General features: G+C 39.9%; 1 protein-coding gene across 2 annotated transcripts in view; it reads right to left on the minus strand.

The window, feature by feature from the left end:
* The window catches only part of GRIP1 (glutamate receptor interacting protein 1), a 383,565-nt gene that overhangs the window by 197,190 nt on the left and 172,510 nt on the right, over positions 1–13,865 (minus strand). For both annotated transcript variants that reach the window (XM_006859529.1, XM_006859528.1), the window contains exons 5-7: positions 12,630–12,713; positions 5,547–5,622; positions 810–955 (exon numbers count right to left, since the gene is read on the minus strand). In XM_006859529.1, the coding sequence (XP_006859591.1) occupies positions 810–955; positions 5,547–5,622; positions 12,630–12,713 (306 nt within the window). The remainder of the gene's footprint in view (positions 1–809; positions 956–5,546; positions 5,623–12,629; positions 12,714–13,865) is intronic.

A 13,865-nucleotide genomic window follows, 5' to 3' on the forward strand; every position in this document is an offset into this window, starting at 1 on the left:
CTAAGTCTGCATCCTCTGATACATTTTACCAGCATCAAACTCGCTGGTAAAGTTTACTGGCAAAGTCAGGTAACATAATCAAGTCTGATTATTGTAAGCAGGACTTGCAACATGATTTAAGTTCCAATTTCAGTTTCCAATTTATTCTCTCATAATTTTCCTGCCTTAGTCAAAATTACACAAAACTCGGTCTCTCTCTTTACATGTAAAAACCAAATGAGACTATCTTACCATATCACTTTAGGTGTGAGGGTAGAGACAGAGTACTTATTATTCCAGAAAGGGAAATGCACTGTATTTGTCATTTTAATCAATGACACCACATATCCCCTTGCCTTCTCTTATCCTTAAGCATAGTAAATAAATGGTTCTTCCCATTAATGCTGATTAGCTGGCCTCATATTGTGAAGTTACAAGCAAAAAAAAGGAATCCCCTACTGCACCCAGTCTCAAGATTGTCCAAGAAAAAATAACAGTCTCTAAGTTAATAATACTATTTTTTATGATTTGGAAGAGAATAATACTTTGCTGCTGAAGGGTAATCCATACATAGGAGCTGACAGCCATTTGAAACACTCTGGTAGAATGAGACCTTATTATAGAACCTATCAATATGAGAACTCCAAGTGACTGAAAAGTACCACTCACCTCTACCTAAATCCAAACAGAATAATAATATAGTACTGATGGGATTCTGTCTCCTATGAAAAGACTTAACAGTTGATACTTAGCCCAAAGTGGTCTCTCATGAATGGACAGGAATGTTGTTCTCGAGCTTAGCGGTCACAGCCTCTGAAATGCCAACATACCCATTATGGAGACATCATATTCTACCAGCAACGTTGCTTCTTGTCCGCACTGTTTAAGAATACTCATGGCTTCAGCGTGCGTGGTTCCAAGAAGACGAATTCCATCCACACTGAGCAACCTGTCACCAGGTTTGATGGTGCCCTCTCTGGAGGGAGAATAAAGGAAGTGCCTTTATTAATTTAGCATGATGGGACTTAGCATTAATAGTCACTTTGCTAAAGTGATTCTTTCATACACATTCTGCCATTGTACCATCCATCCCATTTGCATTTCCTTTTAAGCATCAAGTGTGACAGAGAGTTAAGAGGTAACCCTGAACAGAAAATTGCTCTAATATGAAAATTAGTAATGAGAAAATAACTATGCAGTAGCAAATAACCAAGTTACCCACAGTTAACTCGTAGGGTACAGAAGTAATGAAGGCACATTTTCCCTTTCTCCGGGTTTTGCCTCGATGTCTAAAATGGATTTATTAGAGCCCACATTATAGTATTCACTTTTTTCCCCAAAGCCAGGTGAGCAGAAAAGCCTGCTGATTTCACTCAATTTATTACCAGTGAACCCAAGCGAGACAGGGAGTGTTAGTGAAAAATTTCCCTAGTCTGTAAATTTTCCTACTGATTTATAAGACCATTTGGCAATCATTAAATTGATTCAGTCTTACATTCCCAGGAAGAAGCCAGCAAATGCTATTCCCCCTGCTGTGGTCACAGCCAGCCCAGGCACTGGGAGAAGATGCCTCAGGACATCAGTGAGACAGTCTTGGTACAAGGTAATCTAGGGAGAGCTCCACATCATACCCTCCCTGCACCAAGGAGGGCCACGGAAATAAGAAAACCAAATGGGGGAATTGCACAGTTAGGATTTGGAAAGAAAAAAAAAAACACCCTCTTTTATCTAGATAGCACATTTGACCTAGATAAGTTCATCTACACAATTCTCTAGCATTTTTCATCTAGATATAGCTGGTATGTCATCTAGATGATTCTCTAGGTAGTTTAGCTCTGTATTTTTACCCTAATTTTTTAGATTTCTTTTAGCCCTAAATTAATTTGGTAACAAGTTGCTCAGAAGCAAGTAGCCTGTATCTAATATTTCTGTCAAATCCAACTCTAAATTTTAGTAAGAAATGAAAAAATATTCTTACTTGCTTAGGAGAAGCAAGAAAACAGAAAAAAATGAAATTCCCCAGGAAATTTTGACTTTGTGTTAGCTTTGGTTAGAGCACATAAACACAATGTGACCAGTATCTTCATATTTTCTTACTTTATCTTAAATATCATCTGTTTTTTAAAAAGTGAGGTAACAGTATGGTCCTTGAAGGAAAATATACCTGATTTCCTATCCTAGTTCTTCCGCTTGTAGTTGCTAAGTACCATAGAGTTGGTTCTGATTCATAGTGACCTTGTACAGGGTTTCCGAGGCTGTAAATCTTTACAGTAGCAGAAAGCCTCATATTTCTCCCATGGAACGGCTGATAGTTTCGAACTGCCAACCTTGAGGTTAGCTGTCCAATTCGTAGCCATTATGCTACCACACAGCTCCTTAGTTTGTCTGCTTGTTGTTGTTAGGTGTCATCAACTTGGTACCAACTAATAGTGACCTTATGCACACCAGAACGAAACACTGCCCGATACTGGGCCAACCTTACTATTGTTACCATGTTTGAGCCCATCAATGCTGCCACTTTGCCAACCTATCTTGCTGGGGTCTTCCTCTTTTTCTCTGACCCTCCACCTTACCAAACATGATATCCTTCTCCACCTACTGGTCCCTCCTGACAATATGTCCGAAGTATGAGACACCAAGTTTGGCCATCCTGGCCTCCAAGGTGCACTCTGGCTGCACTTCCAAAACAGATCTGTTGCCCATGGCACTTTCAATATTCTCCTCCAACACCATAACTTAAAAGCATCATTTCTCCTATGGTCTTCCTTATTCACTGCCCAGCTTTCACAAGTATATGAGGTTATTGAAAATACCATAGCTTGGGTCAGGTGCACCTTAGTCCTCAAGCTGACATCTTTGCTCTTCAACACTTTAAAAAGGTCTTGTGCAGCAGATTTGCCTAATGCAATACACTGTTTGATTTCTTGACTGCTGCTTCCGTGAGTGTTGATAGTTGATCCAAAAAGAATGAAGTCCTTGACAAATTCAATCTTTTCTCCGTTAGTAAGAATGGTGTTTATTGGTCCCGTGGTGAATGTGTGGGGGTTCTTCTGCTTAGTAGTTGGCAAATCATTTAACCACACTGGACCTCAGTTTTTTCATTTGTAAATATGGATAAAAGTACCTCATTTAAAGGGTGGCTGTATGGATAAAGTAATGCCTGTTAAGCACTTTGCACAGTTACCAGTATATAGTATGTGCTCAATAAGTACTATTTATTACTATTACTCTATTGTGTTTTGTAAAAACAGAGGGTTTAACACCTATTTCTGGTGTGAACGTGGGCCTGGTGTGGCACTGTAGGGTAAGTACTAGACTGCTAACTACAAGGTCAGTTCAAACCCACCAGCTACTCCTATGCAAGGTTACTATGAGTTGGAACAGATTTGACAACACTTAACAACAACAATCTAGTCTGAATTCTAGTGGATGATTAGTGTATTTTCTTTCTACTTTTCAATTAGACCTGATGTTAGGAGTTGCATTCCAGGCTTTCTACTCCCGTAAGGATTTACACCCTCGGAAACCCTGTACAGGGTCGCTATGGGTCGGCTCTGACTCGAAGGCACTTAACAACAACAACAACAAACAGGGTCAACTTACTGATGACGATCAAAGACCACAGCCTTCGGTGTGGATTGCATCTCAATGTAAAGAAAAAAAAAAATCCTCACCACTGGACCAATGACATATCGTATTAGGCAAATCTGCTGCACAAGACCTTTTTAAAGTGTTGAAGAGCAAAGATCTCAGCTTGAGGACTAAGGTGCGCCTGACCCAAGCCATGGTATTTTCAATAACCTCATATGCATGTGAAAGCTGGATAGTGAATAAGGAAGACCATAGAAGAATTGATGCTTTTGAGTTACGGTGTTGGAGGAGAATACTGAAAGTACCATGGGCTGCCAAAAGAACCAATAGATCTGTGTTGGAAGATGTGAAGCCAGAGTGCTCTTTGGAAGCCAGGATGGCCAAACTTGGTCTCTCATACTTCAGATATATTGTCAGGAGGGACTAGCCGATGGAGAAGGACATCATGTTTGGTAAGGTGGAGGGTCAGAGAAAAAGAAGAAGACCCCCAGTGAGATGGATTGGCCAAGTGGCAGCATCAATGGACTGAAGTGCGGCAACAATTGTGAGGTTAGCCCAGAATTGGGCAGTGTTCCATTCTGTTGTGCATAGGGTCACTGAGTCGGTACTGACTCGATGGCACCTAACAACAAATGGGGTCAACGTTTGCTGTGGAGAATTAGCACAAAGATAAGTACGTCCGGAGGCCCCTAAGATGTGAGTTTACTTGGAACCCAATAAAGTTCATGATGTGGAAGCTGAAGGAGCCGTGCTTTCACATATCCAAATGATAGGCAAGAGAAAGCTCTAGAGAAAGACAAAACTCTTTCCATCTTACTAAAGTCACTTCCTTTCTGAAGTACATAGTCATTATCAAAAGATAAGAATAATAGCAATAATGATAAGGATGTTGGTCACCATTAGAATTAGGCCACCACCACCTGTCTTTGCAAGCTGGGTGACTAGCAATTAGAGATGATGCATTTTAAGTGTATGCTTTGAACAGTTCAGTTGCATTTTATTACGGGATTTCAGTAGGGCAGATACTCTGCAAGGAACCATATGAGGGGCCTTCAAAAAGTACATGAAAAATGGAATTAAAAGATAATGGAATTCTTCCTCCAACTTATTGAAGCTCCCAATATAGCTTTAATCTCTGATAAAACTAAAAAGATCTCCCGTCGACAAAACCCAAATCCAACACAGCCTAGTCAATTCTGACTCAGAGTGAATCTATACTAGATCAGAGTGGATCGCTTTCACAAGGTTTCCAAGCGACTGCCACATGTTTCTCCTGAGGAACGACTGGTGGGTTTGAACCATTAACCTTTCAGTTAGCAGCCTACAGTTTAATCACTGCACTACCAAGGCTCTTAACAAGTCTACAAGGTTGTTGTTGTTAAGTGCCATGCAGTCGGTTCTGACTCACAGCGACCCTGTGTAGGGTTTTGAGATTTTAAATCTTTGTGGGAACAGGAAACCTCATCTTTCTCCTGTGGAGTGGATGGTGGGCTCGAATCACCAACCTTGTGGTTCGCAGTCCAGTGCTGATCCTACAGAGCCACACGTAATAATACCTACCTTGTAGCATGGAAGTGCTATAAGGTATGATTATGTGTAGCTCTGTAGGATCAGCACTAGATGACAAACCACAAGGTAGGCAGTTCAAACCCACCAGTTGCTCCTCAGAAAACCTATATACAGAGTTACTATGAGTCGGAACCAACTTGACGACGACATTTAACAACAACAACAACAACAGTGGAGAAAACTGAGCTCAGAAATGTTGTCATTGCAAATGATAGAGAAGGAAAGTGGGAGAAGCTCCAGTCAAACCTTGGTTTGTTTCTGACTCCTCAGACTAAACACTTCACATTTTAACATATTTACTTCATGTCTATCTTTTACTATCAAACTTTTAGCTCTTCATCTTCTAGACCAAGCTCCCCAGCTTTACTGAATCTACTTAGATAGAGAAACAGAAAGATGAAGTTTACCTGTCAGCAGGCCCTCCAGGACGAACACATGTTATCACAACCGGACGAGATTTATTTCTATCATCATGCGCTCCCCCTAGCAAAGAAAAGAAATAAGGCTTAAAATGTTTTCATTGTTGCCATTAAAAAAAAAGCTTCACTTAGAAAATGCCTGTTGAGGAACTGAAGTACTCTTGCTGATGTATTGAGGAAATCAGGTGAAGTTTTCCTTCTGGAATATAACTTTAAAGGACTTATTCATTTCATAAAGACTATGCTTTTGAAGTCACCATTACTTCACCTCTCAATAAATAAATAACTGTAATCAGGGGTGATATATAAGATATCTGACCACTGATTTGGCAAAGAGCACCAGCTAATTGCAACCAACACTGGACAGGTGAAACAGCCTCCAGCTATAAACAAAGTACAAATGTATCTGCTTGATGATAGTCAATCTGGACTACAATCCATGGAAGCAAAGCTAAAACATAAAGGAAATACACACTAAGGTAAAATTTAAAAACGCAAAGGATTGAAAAAAGAAAAATCCAAGTGGTTGAAGTGGTACCCATACAAATTTTTTTTTTATGGGGGGGAGGGGTGCAATTTGGAAGATTATGTCAAATCAGTTACAATGCTTAGATGGGAATTTAATTTTGCATGGGGAACATTTTGCCACAAAAATGTTCAGAAACATAGAAACTTCCGGATGGAATGTAATTTACTGTAAATTCTGCTTTTAATTCATGACCCTTTAGTACAATTTTCTTTGTCTATGCTTCCCACTCTCTGCTTGAGACTCACTAGTATTGGCTAACTAAATTTGAGGCAATCTATTTCACATTTGGCTATTATGAGTGTTAGGAATTTCTTCCTAATATTCAACTGATATCTAGTCCATTATCCATAGCAGTAAAGCAAAAAGTATGGTCTCTTCCATAAGAAAGTCTTTCCGAAAGTCGAAAAAAGTGAGCATATGCCTCCTAAATCTTGTTTTCTTAAGACTGAACATTTTTAGTTTCCTCTTATATTTTCCATGTGACCCAATTTCCTTGTATATCACCATCCTGGCTCCCATCTGGTGGACTTAGTTTGCCAGTATCTAATCAATAAAAGTACAGAAAAGTAAAGTTTACTTCATAAGGTTTGTCTGGTAGAACAGACTGAATTTCCTAAAGTTGGCAAAGAGGTCAACTTTTCTCTTATCAGAGAAACATATAAAAGACATTCACTTTTCCTGATGAACCAGATGATGCCTTTCCATTCACTTCTATGACAAGGACTGTGTTCAGTAGAGTTAATGGGCAAAAACGTCATTTCTGTGTTTTATTCTTTTGTTTAGTTTGATAACTTTTAAACTCCTCTTTGCCTAAATTTGGAAGTTCACCACTCTTTTCAGACATCTTTTCTTCAATGAATAATACGACAATAACATGGAGCAAATACATACCCATATGGATATATTGTTGTTGCGTGCTGTTGAGTCAGTTCTGACTCAAAGGGACCCTGGATAGAGTTTCCAAGAAGTTGCTCCCTGGATACAGTTTCCAAGAAGTTGCTGGTGAATCTGAATCACCAACGTTTTGGTTAGCAGTTCAGGGATTATCTCACACTGCCACACCAGGACTCTACCATATCGATATGGCTGTTGCTATGTGCCATCAAGTCAGTTCTGACTCACAGTGACCTTATATAGGGATTTTGAGGAGCACCTGGTGAGTTTGAACTGCTGGCCTTGTGGTTCAAACTGATTTTACAGTCCAGAGCATTAATCCACAGTGCCACACCAAGACCCCCCATATCGATATAAATACTATTAATTAGCTTCTCTTTTTCAGGGTGATCACATAAGATTGAGTATACCTTTCCTGGAGGCTGAAGAGAGCAGGAGACCTTTCCATAATCATGATCTGGAGGTTTAAACCATAGGAGATGGTGAGAACCTAAATGTGTGTAGGAAGATTTAGGTGGTTCAGTCCCTGCTGGGGAAGAGTCAGTAAAAAGATACCAAGAGATAAGACTCACTAGGGTATGTGCTGAAAAGAAGCATCCCAAACTCCAAAACTCTACCTAGGGCTGGCACTGCTGCTCAACAGCCAAGCACCTCACCTGTCTAAGTCAGCATTCTAGCATCCTTTGCTTGACAGACAGCCCAACAGGAAGGCATTCCAATAGGAGGATCCCAAAGAGGGTCAACATGCATTATCCTGACCAATCCACAAAGAGGCACTAAGAATCCCTGTCAATGGGAATGTTCAGGAAGCAGAAACACACTGGGCTCTATGGTGACAAAGCAATTAGCTGATGTTCTCTTCCAAGGACCAAGCAGCTGTCTACCAATCTCATCCCGTCTGCCATGCCAGCACACAGCACACAGCACTTTAGTTTGAAGGATTAAAGGTACACACAAATCCTAGGAAGAGAAGATTAGGTCTTAATGAATTTGAAGCTCCAAGAAAAAACGGAGACCAAGCAGAAACCAGAGATATTCTCAGTTCTAGCTGCACATTACCATCATCTGGGAGACTTTCACATTTTATTTTTATTTGTCTTGTCTCTTTGAGGCTTTGACATTATGAAAAAAAATCCCAGAACATTCTATCTTTAAGAATCTCTAGACCGGGCATTGTTTCGTTCTGTTGTACATAGGGTCGCTATGAGTCGGTGCCGACTCGATGGCACCTAACAACAAAACATAGACTTTTCACAAAATTGAGTGGTAAGCTACACAGAACATTGTGAATTACAGAACATAAAGCTAGTGGAAGCTACTGAATGGCACATAAAATTAGAAGTTGATGAGACTTCTTAAGCACCACCAACACAAATAATGGCCCTCAGCACTGTCTTTCTAGCCACCATTTCTTCCTGCACCTTCTCCCTGAGTGTTAGGTCTGTACTCGGTTATTCATCTGTGTACCAACATCTCTGCAAACAGGCATCTCATACTCACCATACTAAAAACTGAAGTTATCATCTTTCCCTGAATTCTCTTCACCAAGCTACCTATTTCCAGTGTCTCCTTGGTTGGTAATCCTTGGGAAGGAGAGAAGCTGCCTGACACTCTCAGCTCACAGCTGAACCTGAGTACCGTCCTGTTGAACATAAACAATGTCCCCGAACACCAACACCAGATAAGGCCATTCTGACTGTGATGGGGCCACACAAAATCAAAACCCCAATGTAAGCGTGTCGGAAAACACAAAACATAAACCTTCCCCAAACCTCTTTACCAATCAGAGTTTCAGCCTCACTTCACTTCTCAAACTTTAGAAGACTCATTACGACAAGCAAAGAATTATCCCAATTTCTTGACAGCACCCAAAGTTGAGCAAAGCCTGCCTCCTTAAACACTTTCCCAAATCACCCAACCAAACGAAGCCTATGTCCTAGAAGTCCTTTCTAACATTTCTTCCTGAGGCTCCCATGGTTTGCTGCAAAGAACAAAACACTTAGCTTATTCAACTGCATGTGTGTTCCTGGTGGTCTTTGGCTGGGGGGCAGTGGCCCCCTAAACCCCTGTCCTAGGTTCCTCCAGGTCCTATGCCTACTACTTTCCTTGGCTGTCTTTGGTCTATGGGTCCTGCCAGTGAGTCCACTGCCCCCTATTGTGCTGCCTGATTGACAGTTCAGAGTTACTGTTTCTTCCCTAAGAGGGGTCTTCTAGTGCTGACATGGTCTCATTCATTTTTTTATCCACCTAGGTGCTTTTAAAATGATCAATGCCAGGGCTACAATGCAGACCAAATCTGAATATCTGGCAACATATGTTAAATGACAAGACTCATTCAAAATTTTGTGGTTAGGATGCTCATTAGAACAAGTTTCTTTGTCCAAAGTAAAAACCAACTTAGTGATGAAGGGATCTTCCTAGTAGTCCAAACGATCTCCCTTAGCTTGGTGGCAAGGAAATTAGCTGAAATTAAATGACCCAAGGTTTAGGCCAGAATACCATTTTTCATTCATGGATCCAAGGTTTCATTGTTTAGAGGCTCAGGGTTTAGAATGTTTGATTTAGAACACTAGAAATATAATTCATTCATTAGCTAAAAGTTTGTTTTAATCCAAAGTCTCATTCTAATGATTGATAAGAAATTTTCAAGTACTAAATAACTATGCTTCTCCTTTTTCCTGATTGTCCTGATATTATCCATCGATTGGAGTTCAGCTCAAATACCCCTTACACCATGAAGTCTTATCAGGCATAATAATGTCTGCCCACAGACTTTCTCATTCTGCAACTTATTTTGTAATTAAAAGGTTCTTAAAGGAGTGTGGTGGCTAGAGGATACACATTAGACTGTAAACCACAAGGTCAGGGGTTCTGCAATGATTGACAACCTAAGAAACCACACACAGGGTCATTATGAGTCGGAACAGACTCAAGAACACTGAACAACAAGAATGGATGTGCGACAGGGTTGCTTCAGACTCATAGTGACCCGGCATACGGTGTCCTCCCACATGGCTGATGGGCTTGAACCACTGATGCTGTGGTTCACAATCCAGTGTTTATCCTTTAAAGCCACAGGGCTGGGAACAAATAATTTCTTTGAGTAAAGAAGACACTCCAGAGGCACCTGAAACTGATCTAAAAATGTAAGTCTTTTATTTTGGTTCTCATTGATAATTATACGAAATCCCACAACCTTTTATTTTTATGTACAACCATTGTACTAAAGTAGTGATTAATGCCTACAAAAAATTCATAAACTAAATTTGATTCACTGTTACTAAGAAGTTTGGTGTTTATACAAGACTAAACAACATTCAATTATATATTAATTTAGCCAGTCATTTATTAACTGCCTAAAAGGTACTAGGCAGTACTTTCGGCTTTTATTACAAAACTACTATGCTGTGTGTGCGTGTATGCACACATACACACATTTGAAATTCCTCCAAATTACAGGAAGGACTTTTGTTAGCATTACATCATCAGTTGTCTTGAAGTGGTTGTGGATTTCAATAGCTCCTATTCTTTTTATTTATGGTGGTGGTGGCTGTGTGCCGTGGAGTCGGTTCCGACTCATAGCGACCCTCTACAGGGTTTCCGAGGCTGTAAATCTTTACGGGAGCAGAAAGCCTCATCTTTCTCCCGTGGAACCGCTGGTAGTTTCGAACTGCTGACCTTGAGATTCGCAGCCTGATTCGTAACCACTACACTACCAAAGCTCCTTTTTATTTACAGTAATCAATTATTGTTTCTTTACTCTCATTGGCAATTGTATTTGGTATTGATTAACCCTACAGCACCTAGTGATGGATGTTTACATCAGCAGCACTTTTATCATTTATTATTTTAATAATTAGGTTTGTGTATATGCAATTCAAATGTCTTTCTTTCATACCTATACTGTGGGGATACCTGCCTGACCTGAAATTATTTATACAATGCTTCTCATTATATTCACCTGGTTCTCTTACACAGAAATTTGGAGATTAGAAAGATAAATGTGATTTGGGGATCTGTTGCTCCACCTAAAATAGGCCAGGGTCAGAAGAAAATGTGTCAACTACAGGATTAAATTACTCAGTGAGTTCCTAGCTCTCTGTTCTTGGCACTACTCACTTGATCAATTTATGTCTTAAATTCACTGAAGTGTAATTTCCTGTAGATAGGAGATTTGTCTTAGACTCCATAGTGCTTTGTCTTAGGCTGACATCTTACCATAGGCTCAATAAATATTGGATTGATTGGTTTGTGAAATGATTGATATCCAAGGGTGCCAAATGCCTATTGTTAATTATTTAAGACAAGTCCACACAAATGAACACATCTCCTTTATATATATATCAACTAAAATGCCTTCTTGTTGTTGTTAAGTGCTGTGGAGTTGCTTCTGGCCCACAGCGACCCTCTGCACAACAGAACAAAATACCACCTGGTCCTGTGCCATCCTCACAATTGCTGCTACGACTGAGCCCATTGCTACTGTCACTCTGCTAATCATCATTAAAATGGCTTGTTGTTTTTAAGTGTTGTGGAGTCGAGTTCTGACCCATAGTGACTCTGTATAGGGTTTCCGAGGAGCAACTGGTGAGCTTGAACCACCTACCTTGAGGTTAAAAGGATTTTGCAATCCAGCACATTAGCCCACAATGCCACACCAGGGCTGTATTAAATGACTTGTTGTTGTTGTTAAGTGTCATCAAGTCGGTTCTAACCCACAGCTACCCTGTATAGGGTTTCCAAGGAGATGATATTAATTTATGGTTTAATAATTTTGATAGAATTTTAACTTTGGTAAAGTCCAAAATGTCATAGGTACAAAAAACAACAACAAAATCAAGAATTGTAAAATCTCTGATGCTTACATAGCTTCTTATTGAACCCCATTGCCATAGTACTAATTACAGGTTGTGGGTTCCTGGTGTGCCATTCCTGATGTCAGATCAATACTGGGGTGCGATCCACACAGTTGGCAGTTCAAACCCACCAGCTGCTCCTCAAAAACACTATACAAGGTAGCTATGAGTCAGAACTGACTCGAAGACATTTAGCAAGAACAACAATATAGGCATAGGAATCCGGATGGTGCTGTAGGACGAGCACTGGATTGCTAACTGAAAAGTCAGCAGTTCCCTTGGAGAAATGTTTTCTGCTCCTATCTGTACAGGGTCACTATGTGTCAAGACCTCCTTGAAAGCATTGAACAATACTCTACACTGAAAACATCATTCTACATTAATAGGTTGAAATGGAAACTAGATCATTTGGACTCCATTTAGATTCCCATTAATTTATTTATTTTAGAGAAAAAGGATGCACATTTTATAAGGTGACTTTACATTGGGATACATTCTACAAGAATAACTGATGGGTGACGCCAGAGATGGAGGCAGAGATGATGACGTGGAGAGATGGAGCGGCTGGGAACTCTGGACTCAGGGAGGGTGAGGGGCTGTGTGCTGACAGCAGGGTGTACACTTTGGTTGTTTGATGATACATGGAGGGGGTTGTAATCATTGCAATGAAGTGAAATACGATAGGATGAATGTAAAGCTAAAGTTCTCCCATGCAAACTATCACATAATTCACAATAAAAACTTAAAAAAAAAAAAAGAACTGATGGTTGATATTTTCTAACAACCACGTACCTCTTATTACAAACCCAAAGGTGTTGCCTTCTTTATGTAATGTGACCTCCACCGTCCGGAAAATGATACCTGATCCTTGTACAGCTGAAGGTAGGAGAGCGAAAAGGTACAGTAAGTATTAAGTTTTAATAATACACATGCATTTTTGATGTAGGCTAAAATATTATTGTTAATAATTCTTGCTTTGAATCATAAAAAAACAATCATATCCAGTTAAAGACAATAAAAAAATAGCTGTAATGACATACAAGTATCAGAACCTAGTCATCTTCATAGCTGAATCACATAGATCCAAGTAAAACCCAAATCATAGCTATTTCCTTTCTTCCTGTGTAGCCAGTTTTTGTGAAAAGGGTAATATTTATATCCTTCAAGCTCTACATAACAAGAAGGATGATCTTATAAGATAAATAGAATTGCTTTTTCTAACCCTCACCCAATTCACAATAAAAAGGTGAAAAAAGAAAAGAACTTTTCTTTTGAAAATGAACAGCATGATTCTTGCAAAAATTACAAACTGATTTATGTATTTGCTTTCATTTTTTAAACTGACACAGGAAAAGCATATTACTACCCAATTGCCATCAATAGATCAAGCTAAGAACCATTTTCCATTGATTTGCTTCTAACTTATGGCAACTCCACGTGTTGTAGAATAGAAATGTACTGCGGAAGGATTTCAAGGTTGTGGACTTCTGGAAGTAGATATCCAGGTCTTTCTTCTGTGGTGCCTCTGGGTGGGTTCAAACTGCCAACCTTTAGGTTAGTAATAGAGCATTTAACTACTGGTGACACTCAGGGAGTCCTATCAATGTGTTGCTATTGTGTGCCATCAAGTCAGTTCTGACTCAGGGCAAGCCTGTATAGGGTTTCCAACTGCTGTAACTCTTTTTTTTTTTTTTTTTTTTAAGGCTTTATTGTGAATCATGTGACAGTTTACATGGGAGAACATTAGCTTTACATTCATCCAATCGCATATAGTTTCTGTGCCATGGTTACAATCCCTCCATGCATCATCAACCAACCAAAGGATATACCCTGCAAGTCTGACCCCCAATCATCAGCACACAGCCCCTCTCCCTCTCTGGGTCTAAAGTTCCCAGCTGCTCCATTTTTCCGCGTCATCGCCTCTACCTCCATCTCTGGCATCACTGCTTCTCTGGGTAGGGTCCCACTGTCCACTGTTTTCCCTTGATGGTCCCAGGGACCTCTGCTCCTAGACTGCAAAGTTAATCA

This window comes from Chrysochloris asiatica, unplaced genomic scaffold (assembly GCF_000296735.1).
Source record: "Chrysochloris asiatica unplaced genomic scaffold, ChrAsi1.0 scaffold00033, whole genome shotgun sequence".
In the NCBI taxonomy this organism is placed as follows: Eukaryota; Metazoa; Chordata; class Mammalia; order Afrosoricida; family Chrysochloridae; genus Chrysochloris; species Chrysochloris asiatica.